Source organism: Electrona antarctica (genome assembly GCF_951216825.1).
Source record: "Electrona antarctica genome assembly, contig: scaffold_72, whole genome shotgun sequence".
Taxonomy (NCBI): domain Eukaryota; kingdom Metazoa; phylum Chordata; class Actinopteri; order Myctophiformes; family Myctophidae; genus Electrona; species Electrona antarctica.
Window position 1 is genome coordinate 122,501 of NW_027638235.1, and position 13,731 is coordinate 136,231.

The following is a 13,731-nucleotide window of genomic DNA, read 5'->3' on the forward strand; positions in this document are numbered from 1 at the left end:
CTAAAATCTTCTGATATTTAGTCGACTAAAACTAGACTAGCACTAAAACATTCCAGGTGACTAAAATGTGACTAAAACTAAATTAAGTTTTAATCCAAATTAAGACTATGACTGAACTAAAATAAAAATGTTCTGCCAAAAACAACTCTGTGTTGCAGGCATCACCACCTTGCTGACCATGACTGACCACTCTGTGTTGACCATGACTGACCACTCTGTGATGACCATGACTGACCACTCTGTGTTGACCATGACTGACCACTCTGTGTTGACCATGACTGACCACTCTGTGCTGACCATGACTGACCACTCTGTGCTGACCATGACTGACCACTCTGTGCTGACCATGACTGACCACTATGTGATGACCATGACTGACCACTCTGTGCTGACCATGACTGACCACTCTGTGCTGACCATGACTGACCACTCTGTGCTGACCATGACTGACCACTCTGTGTTGACCATGACTGACCACTCTGTGCTGACCATGACTGACCACTCTGTGTTGACCATGACTGACCACTCTGTGCTGACCATGACTGACCACTCTGTGATGACCATGACTGACCACTCTCTGCTGACCATGACTGACCACTCTGTGCTGACCATGACTGACCACTCTCTGCTGACCATGACTGACCACTCTGTGCTGACCATGACTGACCACTCTGTGCTGACCATGACTGACCACTCTGTGCTGACCATGACTGACCACTCTGATGACTGACCACTCTGTGATGACTGACCACTCTGTGTTGACCATGACTGACCACTCTGTGTTGACCATGACTGACTGACCACTCTGTGTTGACCATGACTTACCACTCTGTGTTGACCATGACTGACCACTCTGTGATGACTGACCACTCTGTGTTGACCATGACTGACCACTCTGTGCTGACCATGACTGACTGACCACTCTGTGCTGACCATGACTGACCACTCTGTGTTGACCATGACTGACCACTCTGTGTTGACCATGACTGACCACTCTGTGTTGACCATGACTGACCACTCTGTGTTGACCATGACTGACCACTCTGTGCTGACCATGACTGACCACTCTGTGCTGACCATGACTGACCACTCTGTGTTGACCATGACTGACCACTCTGTGCTGACCATGACTGACTGACCACTCTGTGTTGACCATGACTGACCACTCTGTGCTGACCATGACTGACTGACCACTCTGTGTTGACCATGACTGACCACTCTGTGCTGACCATGACTGACCACTCTGTGTTGACCATGACTGACCACTCTGTTGTGTTGCAGGCATCACCACGGTGCTCACCATGACCACCCTGAGCACCATCTCCAGGAAGTCCCTGCCCAAGGTGTCCTACGTGACGGCCATGGACCTGTTCGTGTCCGTCTGCTTCATCTTCACCTTCGCCGCGCTCATGGAGTACGGGACGCTGCACTACTTCACCAGCAACAGGCCGACCAAGAAGACCAAGGGCAGCGGCCACAACGCACAGGTGACCCTGTCTGTCTGTCTGTCTGTCTGTCTGTCTGTCTGTCTGTCAGACCAAGAAGGCCAAGGGCAGCGGCAACAATGTTTTCTCTCCACCAGAGGGCGCCCAGCATGCTGAACATGTGTTATTATTTCTCTCCACCAGAGGGCGCCCAGCATGCTGAACATCTGTTAGTATTTCTCTCTCCACCAGAGGGCGCCCAGCATGCTGAACATGTGTTATTATTTCTCTCCACCAGAGGGCGCCCAGCATGCTGAACATCTGTTAGTATTTCTCTCTCCACCAGAGGGCGCCCAGCATGCTGAACATCTGTTAGTATTTCTCTCTCCACCAGAGGGCGCCCAGCATGCTGAACATGTGTTATTATTTCTCTCTCCACCAGAGGGCGCCCAGCATGCTGAACATGTGTTATTATTTCTCTCTCCACCAGAGGGCGCCCAGCATGCTGAACATGTGTTATTATTTCTCTCTCCACCAGAGGGCGCCCAGCATGCTGAACATGTGTTATTATTTCTCTCTCCACCAGAGGGCGCCCAGCATGCTGAACATGTGTTATTATTTCTCTCCACCAGAGGGCGCCCAGCATGCTGAACATCCGCCCGGGAACGTCTCTGCTCCACGTGAACAACGTGGTTTATCACGACGACGACGACGACCTCTACGACTGTCTGGACGGGAAGGACTGCTCCTCCTTCTTCTGCTGCTTCGACGACTGTCGCTCAGGTAAGGACTGCTCCTCCTTCTTCTGCTGCTTCGACGACTGTCGCTCAGGTAAGGACTGCTCCTCCTTCTTCTGCTGCTTCGACGACTGTCGCTCAGGTAAGGACTGCTCCTCCTTCTTCTGCTGCTTCGACGACTGTCGCTCAGGTAAGGACTGCTCCTCCTTCTTCTGCTGCTTCGACGACTGTCGCTCAGGTAAGGACTGCTCCTCCTTCTTCTGCTGCTTCGACGACTGTCGCTCAGGTAAGGACTGCTCCTCCTCCTAAAGGACTGCTCCTCCTTCTAAAGGACTGCTCCTCCTTCTAAAGGACTGCTCCTCCTTCTAAAGGACTGCTCCTCCTCCTAAAGGACTGCTCCTCCTCCTAAAGGACTGCTCCTCCTTCTTCTGCTGCTTCGACGACTGTCGCTCAGGTAAGGACTGCTCCTCCTCCTAAAGGACTGCTCCTCCTTCTAAAGGACTGCTCCTCCTCCTAAAGGACTGCTCAGGTAAGGACTGCTCCTCAGGTAAGGACTGCTCCTCCTTCTAAAGGACTGCTCAGGTAAGGACTGCTCCTCAGGTAAGGACTGCTCCTCCTTCTAAAGGACTGCTCCTCCTTCTAAAGGACTGCTCCTCCTTCTAAAGGACTGCTCCTCCTCCTAAAGGACTGCTCCTCCTTCTAAAGGACTGCTCCTCCTCCTAAAGGACTGCTCCTCCTTCTAAAGGACTGCTCCTCAGGTAAGGACTGCTCCTCCTTCTAAAGGACTGCTCCTCAGGTAAGGACTGCTCCTCCTTCTAAAGGACTGCTCCTCAGGTAAGGACTGCTCCTCCTCCTAAAGGTCTGCTCCTCCTTCTAAAGGACTGCTCCTCCTCCTAAAGGACTGCTCCTCCTTCTAAAGGACTGCTCCTCCTCCTAAAGGACTGCTCCTCCTCCTAAAGGACTGCTCCTCCTTCTAAAGGACTGCTCCTCAGGTAAGGACTGCTCCTCCTTCTAAAGGACTGCTCCTCCTTCTAAAGGACTGCTCCTCCTCCTAAAGGACTGCTCCTCCTTCTAAAGGACTGCTCCTCCTCCTAAAGGACTGCTCCTCCTCCTAAAGGACTGCTCCTCAGGTAAGGACTGCTCCTCCTTCTAAAGGACTGCTCCTCCTTCTAAAGGAATGCTCCTCCTTCTAAAGGACTGCTCCTCCTCCTAAAGGACTACTCCTCAGGTAAGGACTGCTCCTCCTTCTAAAGGACTGCTCCTCCTTCTAAAGGACTGCTCCTCCTTCTAAAGGACTGCTCCTCCTTCTAAAGGACTGCTCCTCCTTCTAAAGGACTGCTCCTCCTCCTAAAGGACTGCTCCTCTTGTCCAGTAGTCCCTTCCTAACATTTTAGTCTAGTTTTTATTTGTTGACGAAATTGTTAATACATTTAGTCTTAGTTTTAGTCATAGCTTATAGTTTTCATTTAGTTTCCATTTAGTTTTCGTCAGTGAAAAAAGGTAGTCGACGGACATTTTTTTGTCATAGTACTTGATATAAGTCTTTGTTAAGTATATTTGAACAAGGAGGGAAAAAAACTACAACATGAATTGCATTAATTCAAATAACATACATTAAATCTCAATTATGAAACAGATTATAACGTAAACCACTGGTAGTACAGAATAACTTAATTAATTCATTTAGCCTAAAGTTGTTCTTTCAACTACGGTCATCTATATTGTCAAGTCCCGACCACTTTGAACTACAGGTACAAACAATGACCATTAACAGTTTGTCTTTGAACTACAGGTACAAACAATGACCATTAACAGTTTGTCTTTGAACTACAGGTACAAACAATGACCATTAACAGTTTGTCTTTGAACTATAGGTACAAACAATGACCATTAACAGTTTGTCTTTGAACTACAGGTACAAACAATGATCATTAACAGTTTGTCTTTGAACTACAGGTACAAACAATGACCATTAACAGTTTGTCTTTGAACTACAGGTACAAACAATGACCATTAACAGTTTGTCTTTGAACTACAGGTACAAACAATGACCATTAACAGTTTGTCTTTGAACTATAGGTACAAACAATGACCATTAACAGTTTGTCTTTGAACTACAGGTACAAACAATGACCATTAACAGTTTGTCTTTGAACTATAGGTACAAACAATGACCATTAACAGTTTGTCTTTGAACTACAGGTACAAACAATGACCATTAACAGTTTGTCTTTGAACTATAGGTACAAACAATGACCATTAACAGTTTGTCTTTGAACTATAGGTACAAACGACCATTAACAGTTTGTCTTTGAACTATAGGTACAAACAATGACCATTAACAGTTTGTCTTTGAACTACAGGTACAAACAATGACCATTAACAGTTTGTCTTTGAACTATAGGTACAAACAATGACCATTAACAGTTTGTCTTTGAACTATAGGTACAAACGACCATTAACAGTTTGTCTTTGAACTATAGGTACAAACAATGACCATTAACAGTTTGTCTTTGAACTACAGGTACAAACAATGACCATTAACAGTTTGTCTTTGAACTATATGTACAAACAATGACCATTAACAGCAAGTCATGTATTGTGATAATTGTGAGTATGTGTATCCTGACAGTACTCTGTTTGTGAGTATGTGTATCCTGACAGTACTCTGTTTGTGAGTATGTGTATCCTGACAGTACTCTGTTTGTGAGTATGTGTATCCTGACAGTACTCTGTTTGTGAGTATGTGTATCCTGACAGTACTCTGTTTGTGAGTATGTGTATCCTGACAGTACTCTGTTTGTGAGTATGTGTATCCTGACAGTACTCTGTTTGTGAGTATGTGTATCCTGACAGTACTCTGTTTGTGAGTATGTGTATCCTGACAGAACTCTGTTTGCAGGTGCCTGGCGACACAACCGCATGCACGTGCACGTCTCCAAGATCGACTCGTACGCCCGGGTCTTCTTCCCCACCGCCTTCGGCCTCTTCAACCTGGTGTACTGGATAGGATATCTGTATCTATAACTCGTACGCCCGGGTCTTCTTCCCCACCGCCTTCGGCCTCTTCAACCTGGTGTACTGGATAGGATATCTGTATCTATAAAATAACAACAAATAATACAATACATTGTAAATACTTTACTAAAGCAGTGGTTTTCAACCGGTGGTCCCGGGGGGGGGGGGGGGGGGGCGGGGACCACCAGTGGTCCTTGAGGAGGGGGTCCCCTATAGCTAAATGATGGAGAGTTGGTAACCAAATGGACCCTTATTAGATCTTTAACTCTTAGGTGACATTGTTGTTAAAACATCTGCGTTACTTAATTTACGAGAAGTCGACACAATTAGAGAATGTAGGAGAATTGTTACTTTGATCGTTTGGCAACAGCATGGAATTGTGTGTCGACGATAATATTCTTTCGTTTTGGGCCTGAGAGGCTGAAATGTCATCAAACGGTGGTCGGTGGCTTATAAATGCTTAATCCATTTTGACCTGAGATCAGATTCTAAAAATGTCTTCTACATCCTGACAGTTTTCTGAAAAAGCTATGTTTCTATGTCAGTGGTTCTTCGATTTTTCAAAAATAGCAGACCTACAAGTATGAGCTTGTAGATCTGCTATTTTTCAATAGCTAAAGCATAACATAATGCTAACACCAAAAGGGGTTCCCGCCCCAAAATGGGTTTTAATACATAATGGGCCTTGACATGAAAAGGGTTGAAAACCACTGTACTAAAGCCATTGGATGAATCTGTAAAAACTAAAGCTATATGGGATATCTGACTGTATCTATTTAAATAAAACAACTAAAGCTATCTGTATCAATACAAACTAAAGCTATGGTTTATCTGTATCAATACAAACTAAAGCTATGGTTTACTATTAAAAGTAAATAAATAAATACAGCTGTCGCCATCAAAGCAGGAAGGGGGAAACGCCTTGTCCAGATGTTTTGTTTACTACTTGCTCGCCTTGCTAAAATAATAATAATATGGGTACAGCTGATAATAAACAGGGTCATCCCTATGTTCCCCACTTACCTTAATTAGGGTTTAGGGTTAGGTTTATGGTTTAAGGACTTCAGTGTTTTGTACTATACAATTGTATGTATAAGTACAGAACAAAGAATGTTTGTTTTTGCCAGTGTTAATTTTTAGTTGGCTAAGATAGTTTAAGTTTAAGTAGCCTATAGGCAGGCCTAAAGTTCAATGGATTGTTCAAAGAGTAAGACTAAGTTGCTAAAATACTTATAATCTTACTAGAATTACTAAAATGACTAGGTTAGGAATCTTTTTTGCATGGTGGGGAACATAGAACCGGGGGAACATAGGTACGCTCCCGATAACGATACAAAGAGAGTGTGTCGTGTTGCACTTGTAGCAGGTGGAAGTGTGGGGGGGAATGTAGTACCCTTTCTACCCTGCAGGTGGCTCTGTGGGGGGAATGTAGTACCCTTTCTACCCTGCAGGTGGCTCTGTGGGGGGAATGTAGTACCCTTTCTACCCTGCAGGTGGCTCTGTGGGGGGAATGTAGTACCCTTTCTACCCTGCAGGTGGCGCTGTGGGGGGAATGTAGTACCCTTTCTACCCTGCAGGTGGCGCTGTGGGGGGAATGTAGTACCCTTTCTACCCTGCAGGTGGCGCTGTGGGGGGAATGTAGTACCCTTTCTACCCTGCAGGTGGCTCTGTGGGGGGAATGTAGTACCCTTTCTACCCTGCAGGTGGCGCTGTGGGGGGAATGTAGTACCCTTTCTACCCTGCAGGTGGCGCTGTGGGGGGAATGTAGTACCCTTTCTACTGAATCTTTGAACAACTGTATTTTTCTAGCTCTATAGCTATAGTGGTGTCTTTGCTCTTTAGCTGCTGCATGGTCAGCAGGGCTGTGGATCTTTGGGTGTCCCACAATTCGGTTCGATTCCGATTCTCGGGGTCGTGATTCAACTCGATTCTCAATCCAACAACGATTAAAAAAAGAAATCAATTTCATCACAATCTACTCCAGTCTTGAACTGAAGTGACTACAGTAACTCGAAAATGACTTTACATTTGACTTACATTTCATATCACAAACACCATGTAGTGAAAACTCCTGTAACTGTAACCAGAAGAAAGAAAATCATTTTTGGAAATTATGAATCGATTTTGGATCGTTCATAACGGGAATCGCGATTCTAATTGGATGGATTTGTGTCGACACCCTAATGATCAGTATCTCAATCCTCTGGGAAGCAGATAGTTCTAATGATCAGGATCTCAACCCTCTGGGAAGCAGATAGTTCTAATGATCAGGATCTCAACCCTCTGGGAAGCAGATAGTTCTAATGATCAGGATCTCAACCCTCTGGGAAGCAGATAGTTCTAATGATCAGGATCTCAACCCTCTGGGAAGCAGATAGTTCTAATGATCAGGATCTCAACCCTCTGGGAAGCAGATAGTTCTAATGATCAGGATCTCAACCCTCTGGGAAGCAGATAGTTCTAATGATCAGGATCTCAACCCTCTGGGAAGCAGATAGTTCTAATGATCAGGATCTCAACCCTCTGGGAAGCAGATAGTTCTAATGATCAGGATCTCAACCCTCTGGGAAGCAGATAGTTCTAATGATCAGGATCTCAACCCTCTGGGAAGCAGATAGTTCTAATGATCAGGATCTCAACCCTCTGGGAAGCAGATAGTTCTAATGATCAGGATCTCAACCCTCTGGGAAGCAGATAGTTCTAATGATCAGGATCTCAACCCTCTGGGAAGCAGATAGTTCTAATGATCAGGATCTCAACCCTCTGGGAAGCAGATAGTTCTAATGATCAGGATCTCAACCCTCTGGGAAGCAGATAGTTCTAAGGATCAGGATCTCAACCCTCTGGGAAGCAGATAGTTCTAAGGATCAGGATCTCAACCCTCTGGGAAGCAGATACTTCTGATGACGCAAATATTAGGGCTGTTTTTTTCTTTCTTCTGCACATTTTCTACTCTATGTTGTCTATGGCATAAAACAGATTGGAAAGTTTATCCAAATTGCAGTGGTGGAAGAAGTCATGTTTTTGTTAAAGAAAAAAAGAAAAAAAGAATAATAATTTAAAAAGTAATTAGCAATACATGCATTAAAGATTCAAAATGATTACCATCCAAATATACTGTATACCAAATGTAAAAGTACTCATTATGCACAACGTCCATTTTCATATTTGTCGTTCAAAGGTTTTAAAAAATGTGTCGAAATGTTTTGAAAATAGCCGATTTTAAAAGCTTGCAACGTGTCACATAATCGTAACTCGTTGTGAAGTTGTACATCTGCAATTTTTGAAAGGTCAAAGTATAGGGCTTAATTGGTTAATGTATTTCTTGTAAAAAAAAAATGAAATACAAAAAAGTAATAACTGGCAAATCAAAAAATAAAAAAAAATAAAAGAAAAACAGTAAAAAGATTTTTTTTTAAATTAATCAAGTAAAGTAAATGTACCTAAAATCGTACCCAAGTTCAGCACTTGAGCAAACTAGTCCTTTGTTACTCTGTCTCCACCACTATAGAGTATTATTACTCTATTACTAACCCTACTAATCTTTGAATATATATTCAAAGATTTGTGCCGCATTTTCACGATTTTTAAAAAAATAGGGGTTCCCGCCCAAAATGGGTTTAAAGGAGCATTCAGTGATTTGGGTGATTTGGAAAATTCCCGGACGACAGGCCAACAGCACGCACACCAAGGCCTGCCCATGCTCGATCATGATTGGCGGAAGGCCCCTCTCTATCCTCGATTCGATGAAGGCTGGGCCACCTAGCCAAAACACGAAACCTAAGGTTTTTTGACCCCCAGGGGTTAACCCATTCTGGGCGGGAACCCCTTATGGTGTTTTAACTAAGCATTATGTTATACTTTAAATATTTTTTTATTTCGACGTCAGGCCTAAATGGGTTAAATGGGGACAGGGAGGAACTCCTTATATGGTCAGCACACTCTATAGTAGGGAGGATTATCACGACAAAACAAAGAAATAAGTGATATTTGAATTAAGTGAAATCACTGAATATACCTTTAGAAAATGTAGCTTATACATTATGTAAAATCACAGCCGCTGTAGTTTTAGCTGTAAAACCTGCAGACATAAGACGGCAAACATGGAATAATGCAGCAAATGTAGATTATAGCCGAGACGTTTCATATAAACCAAAGGAACTGTTAAATGAATCCTTACTGTCCGGGTGGGAAAACTGTACGATGGTAGTTCGTAAACTTCTATTTAAAAAAATACAATCAATTCGTGAAAATAGCCCATCGTCACGATGTGACGTGTTGTGAGCTTGTAGATCTGCTATTTTCACCACCTCTGTGCGACGCTCCTGTGAAAACTAAGTGGAGGTACATTAAGGCCTCTGCCTGACAGCACTTTGATTTAGGCCCAAAATAGCGAAAATAGCAGATCTACAAGCCCACAAGAGAGCTTGTAGATCAGCTTTTTTCGTGGCGCAACCCAGCACTCCGTATTGATGCAGGTGTAACGACATGGATTAGTTCAACGTAAAATGCTGGAGACAAAACCATTCTTCTGAATGCTGCCTTCCTTCCGGCATGGCATGGAAAAGGAGAGGAGGGCATTTGCATTTCTTTCACCATGTAGTAAATACTGCATTCGTGGTCTGGAGAGGGCAGTTGTTTTACAGACGGGTAAAAGGGCAGTTGTTTTACAGACGTGTAAAAGGGCAGTTGTTTTACAGACGTGTAAAAGGGCAGTTGTTTTATAGACGTGTAAAAGGGCAGTTGTTTTACAGACGGGTAAGAGGGCAGTTGTTTTACAGACGGGTAAAAGGGCAGTTGTTTTACAGACGTGTAAAAGGGCAGTTGTTTTACAGACGGGTAAGAGGGCAGTTGTTTTACAGACGTGTAAAAGGGCAGTTGTTTTACAGACGTGTAAAAGGGCAGTTGTTTTACAGACGGGTAAGAGGGCAGTTGTTTTACAGACGGGTAAAAGGGCAGTTGTTTTACAGACGTGTAAAAGGGCAGTTGTTTTACAGACGGGTAAGAGGGCAGTTGTTTTACAGACGGGTAAAAGGGCAGTTGTTTTACAGACGTGTAAAAGGGCAGTTGTTTTACAGACGGGTAAGAGGGCAGTTGTTTTACAGACGGGTAAGAGGGCAGTTGTTTTACAGACGGGTAAGAGGGCAGTTGTTTTACAGACGGGTAAGAGGGCAGTTGTTTTACAGACGGGTAAGAGGGCAGTTGTTTTACAGACGGGTAAAAGGGCAGTTGTTTTACAGACGGGTAAGAGGGCAGTTGTTTTACAGACGGGTAAGAGGGCAGTTGTTTTACAGACGGGTAAGAGGGCAGTTGTTTTACAGACGGGTAAAAGGGCAGTTGTTTTACAGACGTGTAAAAGGGCAGTTGTTTTACAGACGGGTAAGAGGGCAGTTGTTTTACAGACGGGTAAGAGGGCAGTTGTTTTACAGACGGGTAAGAGGGCAGTTGTTTTACAGACGGGTAAGAGGGCAGTTGTTTTACAGACGGGTAAAAGGGGCAGGGGCTGAAGCCCCCTTTGGGAGCATTCCAATATGAATACTGTTGCTGTCGAGCAAAAACCTTCCATCTCCTTTTTAAATCAACCTACTTGATCATATTAAACTAAAGCGTCACACAAGAGCATCTAACGTAGCATATCTGCAAGCTTGAAGATGCAAAGCTAGCATTTCAAGGAATTGCATTTCAAGGAATTGCTACAGCACTATTTACTGCTGCTGAATTTGAATCCGGAAGTCTTGGACGTACGTATGAGGTTCCATGATCCAGAGACTATAAACTTTAACTATTAGTGGACTATAACTTTAGTTTCTAATATACTTTATCTATTAGTGGCCTATAACTTTAGTTGATACGGTAGACCCTTGTGCTTTCATAGGAGGACATTGTGGACATTTTTAGGCATTGCGATATCGATATCCAACAGGAAATAAGCCACACGCTACAGTACATGCTGAGCTTTTGTAAAGTTGTCTTTCTTTCTGTATAAAAGGGTTACATACATATATGTGTGTCCACATTGGACTGAGGGACCGTTGGATGTGGACTCTAACATTACACCTAGCTACATGTTTAAGCATTTATTTCATATTTACATGTCTAACATTACACCTAGCTACATGTTTAAGCATTTATTTCATATTTACATGTCTTCTGTGGTCTCTAACATTACACCTAGCTACATGTTTAAGCATTTATTTCATATTTACATGTCTTCTGTGGACTCTAACATTACACCTATAGCTACATGTTTAAGCATTTATTTCATATTTACATGTCTTCTGTGGTCTCTAACATTACACCTAGCTACACGTTTAAGCATTTATTTCATATTTACATGTCTTCTGTGGACTCTAACATTACACCTAGCTACATGTTTAAGCATTTATTTCATATTTACATGTCTTCTGTGGTCTCTAACATTACACCTAGCTACATGTTTAAGCATTTGTTTCATATTTACATGTCTTCTGTGGTCTCTAACATTACACCTATAGCTACATGTTTAAGCATTTATTTCATATTTAAATGTCTTCTGTGGTCTCTAACATTACACCTATAGCTACATGTTTAAGCATTTATTTCATATTTAAATGTCTTCTGTGGACTCTAACATTACACCTAGCTACATGTTTAAGCATTTATTTCATATTTACATGGCGATTTCAGCTCTGACACTTATTTCAGACATGCTCTAGTATGTGAAGAGTCTGCCTGTGCTATTAACTCATTTTGGATTAAAAGCCGGAGGTTGCGCGATGGCAGGCTCTCAGTCAAATCTGGTCACACACAAACTGACCTGTAAGGGTACAATTGCACATTTTCAGAGTCAAACCCTTTTACTTTTGCATTTCTGTTTGTTCGTGGAGGTAGTGTTTGAGCGAGAAGGTTGGTGTCCATTGGAGCGATGTGTGTCAACTCAGCCGCCAAACTAACTGTACCAATGTATCCAATGCTGTACGCAACTCAACTCAAAGCCATAACTCATGTGTTGTCGATGTCGTTCTGTGTACAAACTGTGGTTTCTCTCTAAATGTTGTCAAGAATGTATCATGAAAACTACATTGACACACTGTGACAGAATAAAGCAGTGCCTGAAAGGTCCACGTTCTGGTTGGTTTTTTTACTCCTGATTTAGTCTTGCGTTACCAGACCGTTGCCTCTCGCAAATGTCCAAATGCTTCCGTCATACAGTCTGGAGCAACGGAAGCTCTGATCATGCGTAAGCTATAAAGCGGAAGTGGAGCCTTCTCCCCACTTCCGTTTCGTCTTTACAGTCGTGCAAATTTATTCTAATATAAATATAAATTATTTAAGCATATATAGCTTGTTGCTTGTTGCTAGAAAAGAAAATGCAAAAAGAAAATGTAAAGATATTTTAAAATATATTTTCGTCAACGGAAATGGCAGCTTCCGTTACTCAGCTCATGGGGCTGTAGGTCCAGACTTACTCAGCTCATGGGGCTGTAGGTCCATACTCTATATAGCATTCCTTACTCAGCTCATGGGGCTGTAGGTCCAGACTCTATATAGCAGTCCTTACTCAGCTCATGGGGCTGTAGGTCCAGACTATATAGCATTCCTTACTCAGCTCATGGGGCTGTAGGTCCAGACTCTATATAGCATTCCTTACTCAGCTCATGGGGCTGTAGGTCCAGACTCTATGTAGCATTCCTTACTCAGCTCATGGGGCTGTAGGTCCAGACTCTATATAGCATTCCTTACTCAGCTCATGGGGCTGTAGGTCCAGACTCTATATAGCATTCCTTACTCAGCTCATGGGGCTGTAGGTCCATTCTACAAACTGTTTTCTGAAAAACCTACGTTTCTATATCAGTGGTTCTCAAACCTTTTCATGTCAAGGAGCCCACAAATATATATATTATATATATATATATATATATATATATATATATATATATATATATATACCCGAAGAATTCCGATAAAAAGCTTATTGAGTACCTGTTATCAATAAGCTTTGGGCTTATTGAGTACCCGTTATCAATAAGCTTTGGGCTTATCGAGTACCTGTTATCAATAAGCTTTGGGCTTATTGAGTACCTGTTATCAATAAGCTTTGGGCTTATTGAGTACCCGTTATCAATAAGCTTTGGGCTTATCAAGCCTGTTATGGAGCATATTAGCAGCCCATGACGTCATGTTTAAACAATCAAGACAAGAGGCGATCAATAAATAATTGTAATCATGGCACTAACATGTCGGTCTAAAAGTGTACTATTGATACTGCCAACCAGCGCTGTCCGGGGAAACTACATGACACTTTTAAAGTGACGGTACACACATTAACCAGTTTCTTTTATATTAGTAAAAAGGTAAATTCCATCTGTTAGACAAGTTCTGTATTTGAAGGCCATAGTAAAATATACTGGTTCTGTCCAGAATGTATCGTCTCCAGTCTTTCCACAAAATAGAAAATGCTCGATAGTGGTGCTCGATAAGAACCCGCCTCGATAAGCCTGATCGATAAAGTGATCGTTATCCATAATAATTAACGAGCTCCACCCCTATAGTTATGAAGCTTCTACTGTAGG

The 13,731-nt window shown here is 42.8% G+C and overlaps 1 protein-coding gene across 1 annotated transcript in view; it reads left to right on the forward strand.

Moving 5' to 3' along the window:
• The window catches only part of gabrg1 (gamma-aminobutyric acid type A receptor subunit gamma1), a gene marked incomplete at both ends in the record, with an annotated part of 41,699 nt that extends 36,511 nt beyond the window's left edge, over nucleotides 1–5,188 (forward strand). Inside the window, 3 exons of the mRNA XM_079531129.1 lie at nucleotides 1,282–1,487; nucleotides 2,057–2,207; nucleotides 5,064–5,188. Of these exons, the coding sequence (XP_079387255.1) occupies nucleotides 1,282–1,487; nucleotides 2,057–2,207; nucleotides 5,064–5,188 (482 nt within the window). The remainder of the gene's footprint in view (nucleotides 1–1,281; nucleotides 1,488–2,056; nucleotides 2,208–5,063) is intronic.
• Nucleotides 5,189–13,731: the final 8,543 nt, after the last annotated feature.